We start from the raw sequence: 14,587 nt of genomic DNA on the forward strand, positions 1-14,587 counted from the left end.
ATGTGTTTTAAGGGTGGGAAGAATGGGGTGGACTTCGTGAAGGAGTTAAAAAATAGACTACTGTATCAGTATGTGACTACGTATAGATTTTTTTAAAAAACATTGACTCATTTCTTTAAAAATCGTCATTCTGTAGCCACTCACTGATAATAAATTGAGAGATGAAAAAAGGTGTATGTCACATCTATTGGTATAAGTTACTTTGGTATTTTAAGAGACTTACAAAATGCATCTTTCAGAACAATTTTGGAACAGCTTTTTTCTAAGGGAAGTGCTTTCCAAATGGGCAAAATGATTTACATAACCGAAACATCATTAAATAAAAGTTGTCCTTCCTTCCTTTGTTCATCATATGCCTTAAAGCATATTTTAATGGCAGCAAAGAGAATATCTCAAAGGAAGTAATTAACTTGTACTTCTGACATCTCTCTTCTGAAGTGAATGGATTTAAACAGTCTCTTGTATGTTTGGAGGGAAGGTTCTTCACTCTCTTTAGAGCTTTGTTTTTCAGTTTTCTTATTGGACTGCACTGCAAAAAGCTTGAAGAAATGGCACAATATTTAAAGGCACTCGAAAAAAAGCTTAAATCTGCAGATGTGAATAAACCAGTAAAACTTCCTGCATTAAAAAGCAACTTTGTTTCAGCGTGCTTCGCAAGTTCTTCTGAAAATTTTATTGAGGGGGAGGGGGAAGAAGTCATAGGTTTAAACCTCTTATCAAATGAGCAATAACAATTCCAAGATGGTTTTATCTTAAATCCCCAAATACACCTAAATTATTTTTTATTCAAAAGGCACCTCGATCATCCTATAAGTCTGCTTATTGCATCACTATATCCAGTCTTGTTAGGGGGGAAACTAAATTCTTTCTTCTTTTTTGCATGTTGCTTAGCAAAAAAAAGAAAAAAAAAAGGATGATACCTGAGTAATCTTTGATTTTACTGCACTTTCTTGCTGAGTCATGGTGTTAAGGCTAAATGTCTGAGATACCTCAATACATTTTACTTAGTATATGCTGTGAGGAAATGAACCTGCTTTAAAAATGAGTTAGTAAATACAAGTAAGTTTGTGAAAGATTAGCGTCTTAAATATGTTTATGATAATCTGTGTTAAAGCTTAAATATCAATAACTTGAATGCGCTGTATTTGCATTGTCCTTAACTTTGTTGATTTATTATAAAATTTAGGAGATTGGTTTCTGTTTTTAATGGGAACTAAAATCCACTGCCACATTTTTCATAAACACTGTACTAGCTGGGAAAGAATACCCTTTTTTGACAAGTGTTTCTAGTAAATGTGTTGTGACTTAAGACAACTACAACAATGAAGAATATTCAAGGCATCTACTTGACACATTGACTAAAGCACAGTCCCGACAGGACAGAAGTCTGATGAGGACATTGCTTAACTTCGTTCTGTTGATGTTACACTATTTCCCTTCAGGCACAAGTTTAAAATTTGTCTTGGAATTCTGTTAGTAAATTCACATCATGAGTACAGTTGCTCTGGGCACTTGTGTGGGATGTTAAGTGAGAATTAAATACAAAAGAACTAAATGTTAATTTACCAAGAAACTAAACAAAACAAAGCTGAACACTCCTCCCCCCCCCCCCCCCCCAGACTTTGGTGTATAGAGCAGATCTGTACTGAGCCCTTCTGCTGTCCTCGTTGTTTCACTAAAACACTCCTCATTCTTGCTGTGTGTATTCTTAAATTTACAGCCAGGAAATGATTTTTCTGGTTCGTGTAGCAGTTGACTAAGTGAATAACTAGACTAAAATTTCTAAAAGCCACTTATAAAAACACTCATAAAACACTATTTTTTTTTCTCTCTGTTTAGCACTTGGTCAGTGAATGGTTAAGTGAAAAGAGTGATAAAACAGGGAAGCCTACAGACAGTCTATCAGAAAGGCCTCTACGCATAACTACCGACCCTGAAGTTCTGGCTACTCAACTGAATTCTTTACCAGGTCTCACTTACAGTCCACACGTATATTCAACTCCAAAGCACTATATTCGTTTTACTTCACCATTCCTTTCAGAAAAGAGGAGGAAAAAGGAACCTGTAGAAAACATTACTGGCTCTTGTAAGAAGGTAATGCTTCCTTTTCATCATGGTTCCCCACCCCATATTAATTACAAATAAGTCTTTATTTGCTAGCATTAATCCAGGCAGAAAACAGGCTGGTTAGCAAATGAATTCTGTCACGTGTAATGCATTTTGAAATATTAATGTTGGGCCACTGATGTGAACTTGTTGTGTTACAGCGTTGGTTGAAGCAGGCTTTGGAAGAAGAAAATTCAACAATGATTGATAGATTTAATTCACCATCTCAAGAGCGATCTAGAAGTCCAGCCATCAACGGGGAAAATAAAAGTCCGTTATTACTGAATGACAGCTGTTCCTTAACAGGTGAAGCTTTTACTACTGCAGTTTGAGACCTGTGTCAAAGTAGTTGTATGTGGAGACCCATGGTTTTTTTAGGGTGATGAGTTACTGAGAAATCCAGGGGTATTTGCACTGTTTCCTGATGCTTTCTCTGAAATAAATGTTACATAGTGTTTGGAGTTTTTCCCCCTCTAATGTGTAATCAATACTAGATGAGTAACGACCATATCTCATAGTGTTAACAGTCAAGAGAAGACTAATGATGGTGAGCGTGGATGTTAAGAGCTTAAATTACAAATTCATTTTCCGTGTTGTTCTGTATACAGAATTCCTGTTAAACTCAGTGGGCCTGTGTTGCACATAGGGGGAACGCTTTGTGTTCTTCTAGGCATAATATAAAATGGGAAAGAGCATGCTAAAAACCAACGCTGTTCTATAAGTATATGGAGCAAATTGGGTGATTCCTATGTATGGTCCTTGGAATTTCCACTTTTTAGGCTGAACAGTCTTAAAATTGCATGGAAGTCAGCTTTCCCTTCTCTGGGAGTGCAGACAGCTGTTGCCATTATCTTAGCACAAAAATGTCAGTTACAGGTATGTCTGTAGGCTGTTGGGAGTTTATCTTTCAGGAAGCCTGCCATTAAGAGATCTTTGTAATCTTACTGATTTTGTAATGTGGAGCTCATAATTTCATTACATCAAGTATTTAAACAACTGTAAGTGATTACTGTATCTCTTCTGGCTTTTATCTACTTCTAACACACAGATCTAACCACACCACTGAAAAAACGAAGACTGTATCAGCTGTTGGAGTCTGCATTCTCAGAAACCTCCACACCCACTCCTTCTCCATATGCCACACCGACTCATGCTGACATCACTGCCTCCGAGCCATCGTTGTTTGCTACTCCTCCTAGGGTCAAAACAGAAGATGAAGCTTGTAGAAATGGTTACAAACCCATATATTCACCAGTTACTCCCGTAACTCCATGTATACATGGAAACAGCATGCACTTTGAGGTGAGATTTGTAAGGAATTTCAGTGCTTTCAGAGAGTGTGTTTAGACATTTCAGTGTAAATCAGTATTTGTATTCCTGCTGCAAGGGGATGTTTTGTGTTTCTCCAGGCTAGGAAAGAAATTGACTTGCAATTTCTTCTTTATTTAGAATATTTCCTCACCTGACAGTTCCCCAGAAATTAAAAGGCGAGCTTACAGTCAAGAGGTAAGGATATTTGCCAGAAACTGTAAATGATACCTTGATTTCACCTGTATGGCTGCATATTCCTTAGTAAAAGATTTTTACCAGCCATTGCAAGTTTCCTGGCATGTAAAGGGTAAACTTCCCTCTAGATTTTATTTGCTTATTACTGTATGTTTCCACTTTACCTATTTCACTTCCTCTTTTAAACTGGTTTCTCTCTCCTCTTTTTCTGTATCACTTAAAAATCCTCATGACTGTCACAGAAAGGAGTAACTACTGCAATTTACAGATAGGAACAGAAAAGCAACACTTGTGTTTTTCAGGCTGTAATTAGATTTAGATTAATGTTTCTCCCTGTTAGCAGTATCTCTTAATTGTTTTTGTTGAGCCTTATTGTGCTCAGAGTGAGACAGCAGAGCAGAACGGTAATAACAGGTTAGGTGCATTAGTTCAGGTACAGCGAGTGCTGTCAGAATGTGCCCAGGTACTCCCAGCCTGAGCCACTAGAGAGCAGCAAGCAGCGTGGCTCTGAAAGACAAGCGCTTCTGTAGGAACCCTGCTGCCTGGCACACGAGTGAGAGAACGCTCCACAGCAAGGTGGAGCTTGAATTGGTGCGGTAACTACACAGTTTGTGTAAAGGTGTTGAACTGTGAACTGAATGGCCCCTAAAAGAAATAGGTAAAAATGAGTTACAGTAAAAAGATTTAGCAGCTTATTCTAATGGAGACCTTCACTTCTGGTGAGTCCTGTGAGTGAGTGATGCGAATGCTCTGCCCTGGGAGTTAAGCACATAGGTACTTTATTCTGATGTGAAAACCTTAGGAAGTGTTGAAATGCACACAGTTTTTCATACAATCGTAGCCATCAACTGAATTTAACTGTTACTTCTAAATTACTGTAATTGAATATTTAAGTGTTTATCTGATTCAAAAAGAGGATTTTACTTAGGGAGTTTTGCTTTGTAATGCAAATAATTTTAAAAGGTTTCATGAAAACCATGAACATGTTGGTATAGAAGAGGTACTTACAGCCATGGATGTATGCTGGGGGTTTTTTGTGGTTAATACAGTTTTAAGAAGTACAGAAGTCAATTTCTATAACTCATTTTTTTCTTCTCTGCAGAATACTGATTTTAACCTTGTCTTAAAATTCTGAAGTGCCTTGGAAAACTAGAAAACCTTTGTCTTCCCCTCCCCGCCCCACCCCGCATCTTCCCTCTTCTCCTTGAAATAAATGTTTTGATACTGAGGACCCTTTTTTGTTGAATTGAAGCAAGTGTTTGTAACCTTCTGGCCAGGGGTTCCTCCTGTTGAAGCTTCTCCCCTCCCTCTGCCAGTCATAAATAAAACCTGGCATTTAAAGTTTATTTTGACTTGGATCAACATTTACCTAATACAATGGTAGAAATAAGTGTCTGGATGTAGAACTATTTCTTAAAAATAGATGAATTAATGGTAGTTGAAGGCCTTTAATCCCCCTTAAAGACACAACTAAACATCAGAATAGTTGCAGTTTTGTTGGAGTATGAAAAATCGTTGACGTGCTTTTTCTTCATGCAGGGCTATGACAGAGCATCGATTCTAGCACTGAATTCTTTCAGAAATTCCAACCTGACAGAAATGGGCCTGCAAGAAATAAAGACTATTGGATATTCCAGTCCAAGGAATAGGACTGATGTTACGCGGCAGTGCACTGGAGAAATGGAATCCGTGTCAGACCTCCAGCTGGGACTCGAAGTAATTGAGCAAAGTGGACTGCATAAAAACGTGGAAGCCCCCACACATGATAGGACTGATTCAAACAGCCAATTAGAAACTGCTCATTGTGGACGGGGCACAATTTATTCTTCCTGGGTAAAAAGTCCCGACAGGACAGGTGTAAATTTCTCAATGAATTCTAATTTGAGGGACTTGACCCCTTCACATCAGTTGGAGGTAGGAGGTGGATTCAGAATAAGCGAGTCAAAGTGCCTGATTCAAGACGATGCTAGAGGCATGTTCATGGAAGCATCTGTTTTTTGTACTTCAGAAGATGGAATTGCATCTGGCTTTGGAAGGACTGTCAATAATGACAACTTGATGGATGGAAATTGTACACCCCAGAATCCTCCACAAAAGAAAAAGGTTATTATTTTAAGAATCATTTGGTCTGTTAATGATGTTTCTATAACTGAAAGAACCGTGATAGAATAAAAAGCAATTTATGGCTCATCTTTAGGTAGTACCTTGTAGTAGACATTATTCAGAGGTAATAGCGATGTGCAAAGAGTAAAGCTGTATAAGCCTATTAGTAAATGTATTTTTTCCAAGTAATAGATACAAATCCACTTTTACTTCAGTGCTCAATAAGTAATTGCTTTTCGGGTTTGAAAATGGTTGCTTATGACACCAAGTATTACAGTATTTTATTATACAGAATGTCAGCTGACATCATAGAAATCATGCACTGTGAGTGGTTACAATTACTGCAAGAAATTGCAGTAGTAGATTCATGTTATTGGGACTCTTAAATTCCATTTCTCATATACTTAATATATCTTTGTTTCAGTAGAAACTACACAAAAATCCTTAGAAATCTTTTTCTTGGCTTAATTTCCTTTATTATAGGATATTGTGTTTGAAAAATTAAGCACAGTCTAAATTTGCTACTCTTACGAAAAAGTTCTTTTGGGTAAGTTGTGTGGTCATGGGCAACTCAAACCAGAATTGGAAGTTACCCTGCATAACTGTCTCTGAGTGCACTTCACTGTCCAGTTAGACTTCACTTGCTCCTTGCAGAAAGGATGATGAACATGGAGGGTAGTAGCCTTCGGTGCAGCAGCTTGTCAGTTCTGTCTCATAACAATCTGTAGTCATCTTTCTTGTTTGGCACTTCTCATTTATTTTCTTTATGGAAGTAATGATCAGGGGTTGGGGGCATATTCTGTGTTTACAGGCATGCACAGTGTTCCTGTCACTCCCCTCTGTGTGTGCCTCCTCCCTGTGCTCTGGGAGCATCCTGCTCAGGAGCTTCCTTTAGAATTTTTCTGTCAGAAGTGGATTTTTGTTTACTTTGCTTCAGACCAAGACATAATTGAAACAAGGTGTAGTAGGAGCTCTGTTCTTACCTGGCCCTGGCGCTAAGAATTCTATAGATCCTGTGTGTGTTACTGTAGCCCTGCCGGTTTCGCAAAGCCAAAAAGTATAGAAGAAGCCAAAATTTTTGTAGCTTCACATTCTTCCTTGTCTGAAGGTTAAACTAATTTATTTTCAAATCCCAGCAACGCATGGTGCTTCAGTAGCCCTCCCTCTTTCTCTTGCTGACAAGAATTCTTCCAGGCTATTAACCTGCTGAAGGCTTAATGCTACACTGATCCCCACATGAAAAAAAACGTGGCTTCCCCTTGGCACACACCCCTCTCAAGAATTCCTGTCTGAAAGTCTCAGTTTGAAGAAACAACTGAGGAAGTTGTATCTGTAGCCCTGAAAGAATGGGATTTTGGCTTTTCAAGGTCACGCATGCAGTAGCAACGTTTTGCAGTTTAGAAAGCAGGAGGGAGCCTCACCTGAGGAGAAGGTGAGAATTCAGAAACTTTATAGGAGAACAAGAGAACCCTTTCCCTAGGATCACATAAGACATGAATGTCCTTATGCAGTTGTTAAAGGAGGTTTTTTCATGTTTAAGCATTTCTGTGGGCATTTGCTTCTCCCATTTTCTCTCACCATTGTACAAGTTCCTCCCATTTCCGTATACAGTCCTGCACGTCATGGCCACATTGCATTGATTTCATCCATTCTTAACATTTAAGCTTTCTTTAAAGCAGTATTCTTCAAGGGATCCCAGTCGTGTGATGTTGAAATAACACAAGTAGTTTGAAAGCAAGATCATTTTTTAGCTTAAACTTTCTTTTATGAAAAATGAAATGTTTTTAACTGTTCTTACCCTGACTTATAGATCAGTCCTTAATGGATAGATGTGTTTGGAGTCCTAGGGTTTTTTGTTAGAAAGTAAACAAACAAAGCAGGCTGCCTTGTTTTTGTTCCCCCACTCCCCCTTGTAAAGATGGATGTCTGCTTTTATTGAAGGCTAAGCCTGTTAAAGGTGAAGATTTTGTTCTCGTTTTGGGTGCTGTATAGTTCAGAGTAGGTTGTTGATATCTATAAGAAAAGATTTAAAGACATTAAATGCCATTTCCACCAAACCAGTGCCTTTACTGAATAGGTCTGAAGGTCAATATCTCAACTTTCTGCTTCAGATCCTGAAGTTACATAGTGAAAACTTTGATTTGATTATTTTGTTTTTCCTCACTGAAGGTAACCTAGTAAACGTTTAAACTGCTTTCCATGGAAGCTTCTGTGAAGTAATTTTATATACATGTATATGAAGTAGAAACCGTTTTTCCCTTCATGTGTCATTGCTTTGGTAATAAACTTGAATTGGAATTTATGTTAAAATATGTTCTTAGTAAGTGTCTTTTAGTATAGAGAAATTCAGAATAAATTGGGAAAAGAATAAAAGTTTAAGTTGTGAATTCTATACAGTAAGAAAAATATATGAGGAGCTTAGAGAACCCTTTAGTATATGGAATAAAGTGAAGCAGAAGCATGGGGGAATTTTTTCAAGGGAGTTAGGCTGTGACATCTCTTAAAACCAGCTTTACTGTATCGATGCACGCTTACAAATGCTGCAGCTCCAGGAAAAAATGTGAAGTCCCTTGTAACTTCATCCAGCAGCGACTTCAGCAGTGAACCTTTTGCTGACCTGCATATTGGCTGCTCTTTCCATGAAGCAGAACATGTACTTCCTTCTCTGGGCAGAAGGTTTTTTTCACATTGTCCTTGCAGTCATTAGAAGCTCAGTACTCTGTAAATTCATTGGATGTGTGGTGAAATATCTTCAGTTAATCTATCCCCGTTTTCTTTTAGAACCAAATAAATGTGATGTCATACCAAAATAATAATACATTTAATTGAAACAGCAAGAAAGGAAAGAAGTAAACTTCCCTTCTAATGTTTATTTGTTGGTTTGTTTTTTTTCTCCCTAGGTATCCTTATTGGAATACCGTAAGAGACAACGAGAAGCTAGAAAAAGTGGCTCGAAGACAGAAAACTTCCCTCTGGTTGCTGTATCTCCTCATGCTGCTGGTGGAGGAAATACAAGTGGTAACAATGGTGCTAATGATGGGTATAACAACAGTAGTGAAAATGGGGAGCAAAGTGATAACGCTACAAGCCTGCCTTTACCACTGCCAACTACTGTTTGTAATGCAGCTCCAGAAGACAGTGGCAACAACTGTGCAGTTAAGGAATCTTCTTCCAGTGAGAAGAATGAACCAGAAGTTCAGTGGTAAGCTACAAAACTATGGGACTAAGGCACTGAAGAAATAACTTACTTAATTCTTTCATATTTGAAATCTAGTTTTCATTGATAATGGATGGATTTGTAGATTACTGCTTGGAGGCCCTTCTTGCAGATTGCTAAAGAGTTGTCTTACCTCCTTCCTCAGAAGTAAAGTAGATACCTCACAAAGATGATAATGTATGAGGAATTACCCATAAGATACTGGTTAACTTATTTTCATTCTGCTTTGCTTTTTTATTTTCCAAAAGCAAAATGGGTACTGTTTTGAGCAAGACAAGTAGCCTAGTTCTATAAGTTATAAAATTGTATAGATAAAGTACATTAGTATGTCTTTAGAAAACGGTGTTGATGGGTAGGTGTGCTCCGTCCACTATGGCATGAGTTGGGTTGTGTATGCTTGCTGTGAAGTGTGTGAAGGAGGGAGCAGTGGTGGGATGGAAAGAATGCCATGATGGCTCTGAGAATTTTGAGTTCGATTCTCAGCACGGCCTTGGCTCTGCACTCATGTCCTTGAATCCCCAATGCTTCATCTATGGGCCAAAGACAACATTTTTAATCTTAAATTTCAAACCTTTTCCCAGAAATACTGTAGGGAAGAAGGGTGGAACAGGAGAATAATCTTGTATGGATGAGCAACAGCTTCTAGAAGACTTCAGGAAGTGTGGTTTTCAGTTACTTGGCTGGTGCGTGTTTGTGGTGTTTGCATGCAGCACTGCATTTAGGCAACAGTAGTCTGCCTTGACTGTTCCTTCTGCTCAGGTAGAGAGTGTGACAATACTTGCATTGTTGTTTACGATCATTAAGTGGTTCCCGTGTGTGCAGACCATATACTCTGTTGGATGCCATGCCAGATGCTCCAACCAAAAATGCTGGGGAGAGGTACAGTGTGAGGGAGGGATGACACAGGATGACTTCGATCTGTATTAACATGGAGTGATTTCCAGTGTGTTCTTGGTAACACAGTAGATGTGTAGCTGTGATGATGTGGTTTCAAAAATGTTACTAGTACAGAATAAACCCTGCAGATATTCTTTATCCTGTAGTGAAGGCATAGTAGTGCCAAGGATGAACATGGGCTGAGGAATGAACATCTTCTGTTGAGGTGCTCCAGCTATCCCAGAATAGGATTTTATAGAGCTAGTTGAAGGAATAAGTGCAGTATTCAAAGCTTCACTGAAAGGGGGCTGTTAAGTCCAGTATCCAGAAACTAGTGTGCTGTATTGTAAGCAAAGGATGTGGAAAATGGGCTAACCAGGAAGAACTTACTCCCAAGTTTATGCAGTAATCCTGTAGACAGCACGAAAATGTTAGTGCAACAGTATTGTAATGTAATGCTGTGTGTCCTCACCTGAAAGATAAATCTGAGTTTTGTAGAGTGCTGTCATTACTGTTCTTGATCGGATTGTGGTTGTCAGATATAATTGATTATAAAGAGAGTCACTTCATGCCTACTACCTAGCAGCATAAATGTAGAAGCTTAAACAGAGCTACATTTGTAGTTGTGCAGTATCTACAACTATGGATCCGCTATTGGAGAACAAAACCTTTTTTAAGAAAATCAAGTAAATAAGGTGAAAAATACTGTTTCTGGCTTTGGAAGAAGACCATTTTCTGAAAATGGAGAATACGAAGCAATACCTGCAGCCTTTATTTTTTGAAATGTATTTTTTGACTTGATGCTGTTTAGAAAAAAGTAAAATCCACACAGATTTACAGAAGCTCTTCCCATCTGAAGAGGAATTGTCAGTTCTTGTAATGTAACAAGGTTGCAGGAAATCTGTATATTTGAAATGGGAGAAAATAGATACAAAATACTTAACAAATGGTATTCCCTATGTACAACTGCTAAGTTGGCCCCTAATGCAATCAGCACTGTAAACTTTCTCTGACCCAATATTTGCATTACAATGTCTTAAATATGGTCCATGGGAGTACATCCTCATATATTTAGAACATTCTTCTCTCTTCCAGGACCGCATCAACCTCTGTGGAACAAGTGAGGGAACGAAGTTACCAGCGAGCTCTACTTCTCAGTGATCATAGGAAAGACAAGGACAGTGGTGAGTTGGTTTATTGTGTTGAAGGTAGATAAAACTAACCAGTTCCCCCGTGGTAGTTCGTAATCATTCTAACATTCTGTTTGGGTCTGCTTCAGGGGGAGAATCGTGCTGTAGCCTATGCTCACCATCGCATGTTCAGTCTCCACCTTCATCTCATTCGAATCTTATTTCCCAGTTGCAGTTTAAGGTCCCTTCTTTTACTGAATGTATGGAAGGTCAGTAAGCAGATGACCTTATGCGACACTTGCTGTATTTGAACAGTCTTTTACAACAACTGTAATAGCTCTTTTAAAGTAAAGTGCTTAGCAATCTTTGCAAAAGACTTTGTTTTCCCACTTTTATATTTATCTCTGCTTTATGTCTGTAGAACCCGATACTGAAAATCCAGAGCCTACTTCTGAATGTCCGTCCCCAGATACTTCACAAAAGACTTGCAAGAGTCCATCAAAAGCAAGCAAGGTAATGCATGGTGCACAGGGTGGTGTGTGTATGCATATGGATACATACACCCATCTCTGATGCATCTTAAAAAAGCGTTAATCATATGGCTTACTGCCAAGCTGAACGTGAACACGTGGAACCTCTCTGTGCAATAGTTTTACATCAGTAAACATTTTTAAGACTATTTGTGGTAGTGCATATGTGCTAAAAAAATGGTTTGTGTTCTATTCTCTCAATAGCTATACCTATTTCTGTATGAATTTGCTCCTGTAGACAATGGAGAGATTGTACTGAGAGATTGTGCCACTGCAGTTCTGACAGCAGTGATGTGATTTATGCACTTCTTACCTTAGGAGGAGTTTGCTCTGGCCACGTCAGGGCTTGGCACCATTTGTCGTTTACATAGCTACTTATACAGTATCAAATGAAGCCATTTGGGCTGTCATGCTTAGTCTGTTCGCTTGCACTAGGCCAGTTTTAAAATGTTAAGTCACTCTAATAATGGCTTTAGTTTCGTAAATGGCCTTGTCTAGAATTCTTTCTTCCAGACACAGAAAGCTGAATCAAATAACAGATTCGGGTAACTTTGACCTGATGGGTTCTGTATCTTTGAACCACTTTGGAATACACTGGCTTGTCTTTGACTCTCCAGAATGATTGATACGTACTTGACAAAAATAGCATTCTGCTACCTTTTAAGCTCTCTGTTGTTGCTGGTTTTGTTACACCAGAGATATATCCCATGTCTCAACGCTTTTTTTTTTCACCATCAGGGGGAGAAAACGATATTCTGAGTTGTTCTTTTCATTCCTACGCATGTGTAGTTGAATATTTTGAGTGTTTTGTGCTGACTGACTTTCTTTTTCATCCAGCCCTCTTCACCGAGTCCTGTAGTTTCAACGCAGTCACTTGGGAAAACACCCACAAAACCAGATTCGCACTGGGAAACTGCAGCTAATGCGCCTGAGGCCGAAAGTGCGAATCATCCAAAACCTGAGCTGCAACAGAAACAGCTGACAAACAGCGTCCAAGCACTTTCAAAACCCCACCCATCTCAATCACATCTGCGCAGTTCTGCTGAGCAACTTACGCATCCACAGAAGTTGCCTTCTGCACCTTTGAAGCTGCATTGCCCCCCTTCGCCTCACGTAGAGAACCCTCCCAAGCCTTCAACCCCTCACGCGCCCATGCAGCATGGTTACCTTTCACCAAAGCCTCACTCGCAGCCGCTGGGCTCTCCATACAGACCTCATCATCCACAGTCACCTCAAGTTGGAACACCCCAGAGGGAAACCCACCGGAACTTCTATCCGGCAGCACCAACCCTTCCCCCTAGTAATCAGCAGCAGGCTAGCGGCCCCCTCTTTACACAGACAACGTCAGGACAATCTTCAGCTTCTTACAGCCAGTTTAACCAACAGAATTTGAACAGCAGTGCCCCGCCTCCCCCACCCCCTCCGCCCCCTTCCTCTACTTACTACCAGAGCCAGCAGCCCTCTGGAAACTTCCAGAGCTACAGCCAGCTGAAGGGCAGCATTCCCCAACAGACAGTGTTTTCATCCGGACCAAATCAAGCACTTCCTGGCACTGCGGGTCAGCAAACGGTGCCGGGGCACCACGTAACTGCAGGGCATTTTTTGCCGTCTCAGAACCCCAGTATTCATCACCAGGCATCGGCGTCCGCTGCTCCCCCTCCTCCGCCGCCCCCCCCTGCTCCCGGGCCTCACCTGGTCCAGCAGCAAAGTACTCATCAGCAGCACTCGGTAGCACACGTCGTCGGTCCGGTTCACGCTGTGGCAGTAGCTCCTGGATCGCACATTCATTCTCAGGCTGCTGGTCACCATTTGCCACCACCGCCCCCGCCACCGGGCCCTCTGCCCCACCACCAACCTCCCCACCCTCCCGCTGGACACCAAGGTTTGCAAGCACAACACCAGCATGTTGTAAACTCTGCGCCTCCCCCTCCTCCGCCCCCGCCTTCCGGGGTCATCGGCTCGGGGCACCACCCGGCGTCGGCACAAGGGTTGCACCACCCCTCTCACCAAGGACCCCCCCATTTCCCTTCGAACGCTCACACGAGCGTGTCCTCCTACTCCTCGCAAGCCCCGCATCACACGACGTTAGGACCTGGACCTCAACATCAGCCTGCTGGAACAGGACCTCATTGCCCGCTCCCCGGTCAGGGTCCTCACATCCAACCCCAAGGACCAAGCAGTATCGCAGCGCCTGCTGCTCCGGGGTTCTGCCCGCACCCCGGCTCTGTCGCCCTCCCCCACGGCGTGCAGGGCCCGCAGCAGGCGTCGCCCGTGCCCGGACAAATCCCCATCCACAGAGCACAGGTGCCGCCCACCTTTCAGAACAATTACCATGGGTCAGGGTGGCATTAAAACAGAGACCTTTAGTTCTAAACATTTTTAAAATGTTCTGTAATATAAACTGTGTATATTTCAGATGTACCTATTCCAGGTACTTTTTAAAGCTTGTACATGAGACTTTGTATAAAAGCAGACACCAGTGCTCTTTCATTGTATTCTTTCCATTTTTTGCTTTTTAAGACTCCTGAGGATGTGCGGTTAAGCCAGTATTAGGTATTTCTTTTTATTTTGTAAGTGAACATTCCAGCTGTTTTTCTGGCAGTAGGTTTGATGCTGCATAATCTTTAAAGTTTTATTGTTGCAGTTAAATTCATTTAGTGAATGTTTTCTATATTACTTTTATACATATGTAATTAAATGAGTACACGGGCTAAGTGATGGCACTAACAACTTTTTTTTTCCCCCCATTTTCTTCTGTCAACAGTTCTTTGTGTGCATAGAGCTAGGAAACAATGCAATACAAATTTATAGTTTTGGTGTGGACATGGCTTTTCGTTTCATCAGTTCTTTGCAGAAAATGTAATTTAATTGTATACACTTGTTTCTAATGTCTCTGACGAGTGCTGTAAATACTGTATTTCTTTTGCTTGTAAAATGGCTTAAAGCTCCTTTCATTTGATAGAGTATTGTATATATAAGTCTTTTGCAAAAAGAAGTGTGATCTTTGTGGAAGTAGTACAGTATATGATCTTTAATTTTTTTTTTAATATACTGTCACATTGCAGCACTGGTTGGGCATTTTAATTCATGTTAATAAATCACAACTCTGTCAGTTTTAA

The 14,587-nt window shown here is 40.3% G+C and overlaps 1 protein-coding gene across 6 annotated transcripts in view; it reads left to right on the plus strand.

Moving 5' to 3' along the window:
• The window catches only part of KMT2E (lysine methyltransferase 2E (inactive)), a 59,681-nt gene extending 45,094 nt beyond the window's left edge, over positions 1–14,587 (plus strand). For 4 of the 6 annotated variants that reach the window (XM_069883274.1, XM_069883265.1, XM_069883284.1 and 1 more), the window contains 10 exons: positions 1,840–2,094; positions 2,268–2,412; positions 3,155–3,408; positions 3,556–3,612; positions 5,152–5,715; positions 8,616–8,917; positions 10,904–10,992; positions 11,088–11,207; positions 11,360–11,451; positions 12,306–14,587. In XM_069883274.1, the coding sequence (XP_069739375.1) occupies positions 1,840–2,094; positions 2,268–2,412; positions 3,155–3,408; positions 3,556–3,612; positions 5,152–5,715; positions 8,616–8,917; positions 10,904–10,992; positions 11,088–11,207; positions 11,360–11,451; positions 12,306–13,820 (3,393 nt within the window). In that variant the 3' untranslated portion in view covers positions 13,821–14,587. The remainder of the gene's footprint in view (positions 1–1,839; positions 2,095–2,267; positions 2,413–3,154; positions 3,409–3,555; positions 3,613–5,151; positions 5,716–8,615; positions 8,918–10,903; positions 10,993–11,087; positions 11,208–11,359; positions 11,452–12,305) is intronic. The other 2 variants (XM_069883310.1, XM_069883294.1) reach the window with 2 other exon arrangements.

The sequence above is a fragment of the Phaenicophaeus curvirostris genome, chromosome 1 (assembly GCF_032191515.1).
Source record: "Phaenicophaeus curvirostris isolate KB17595 chromosome 1, BPBGC_Pcur_1.0, whole genome shotgun sequence".
Lineage (NCBI taxonomy): Eukaryota > Metazoa > Chordata > Aves > Cuculiformes > Cuculidae > Phaenicophaeus > Phaenicophaeus curvirostris.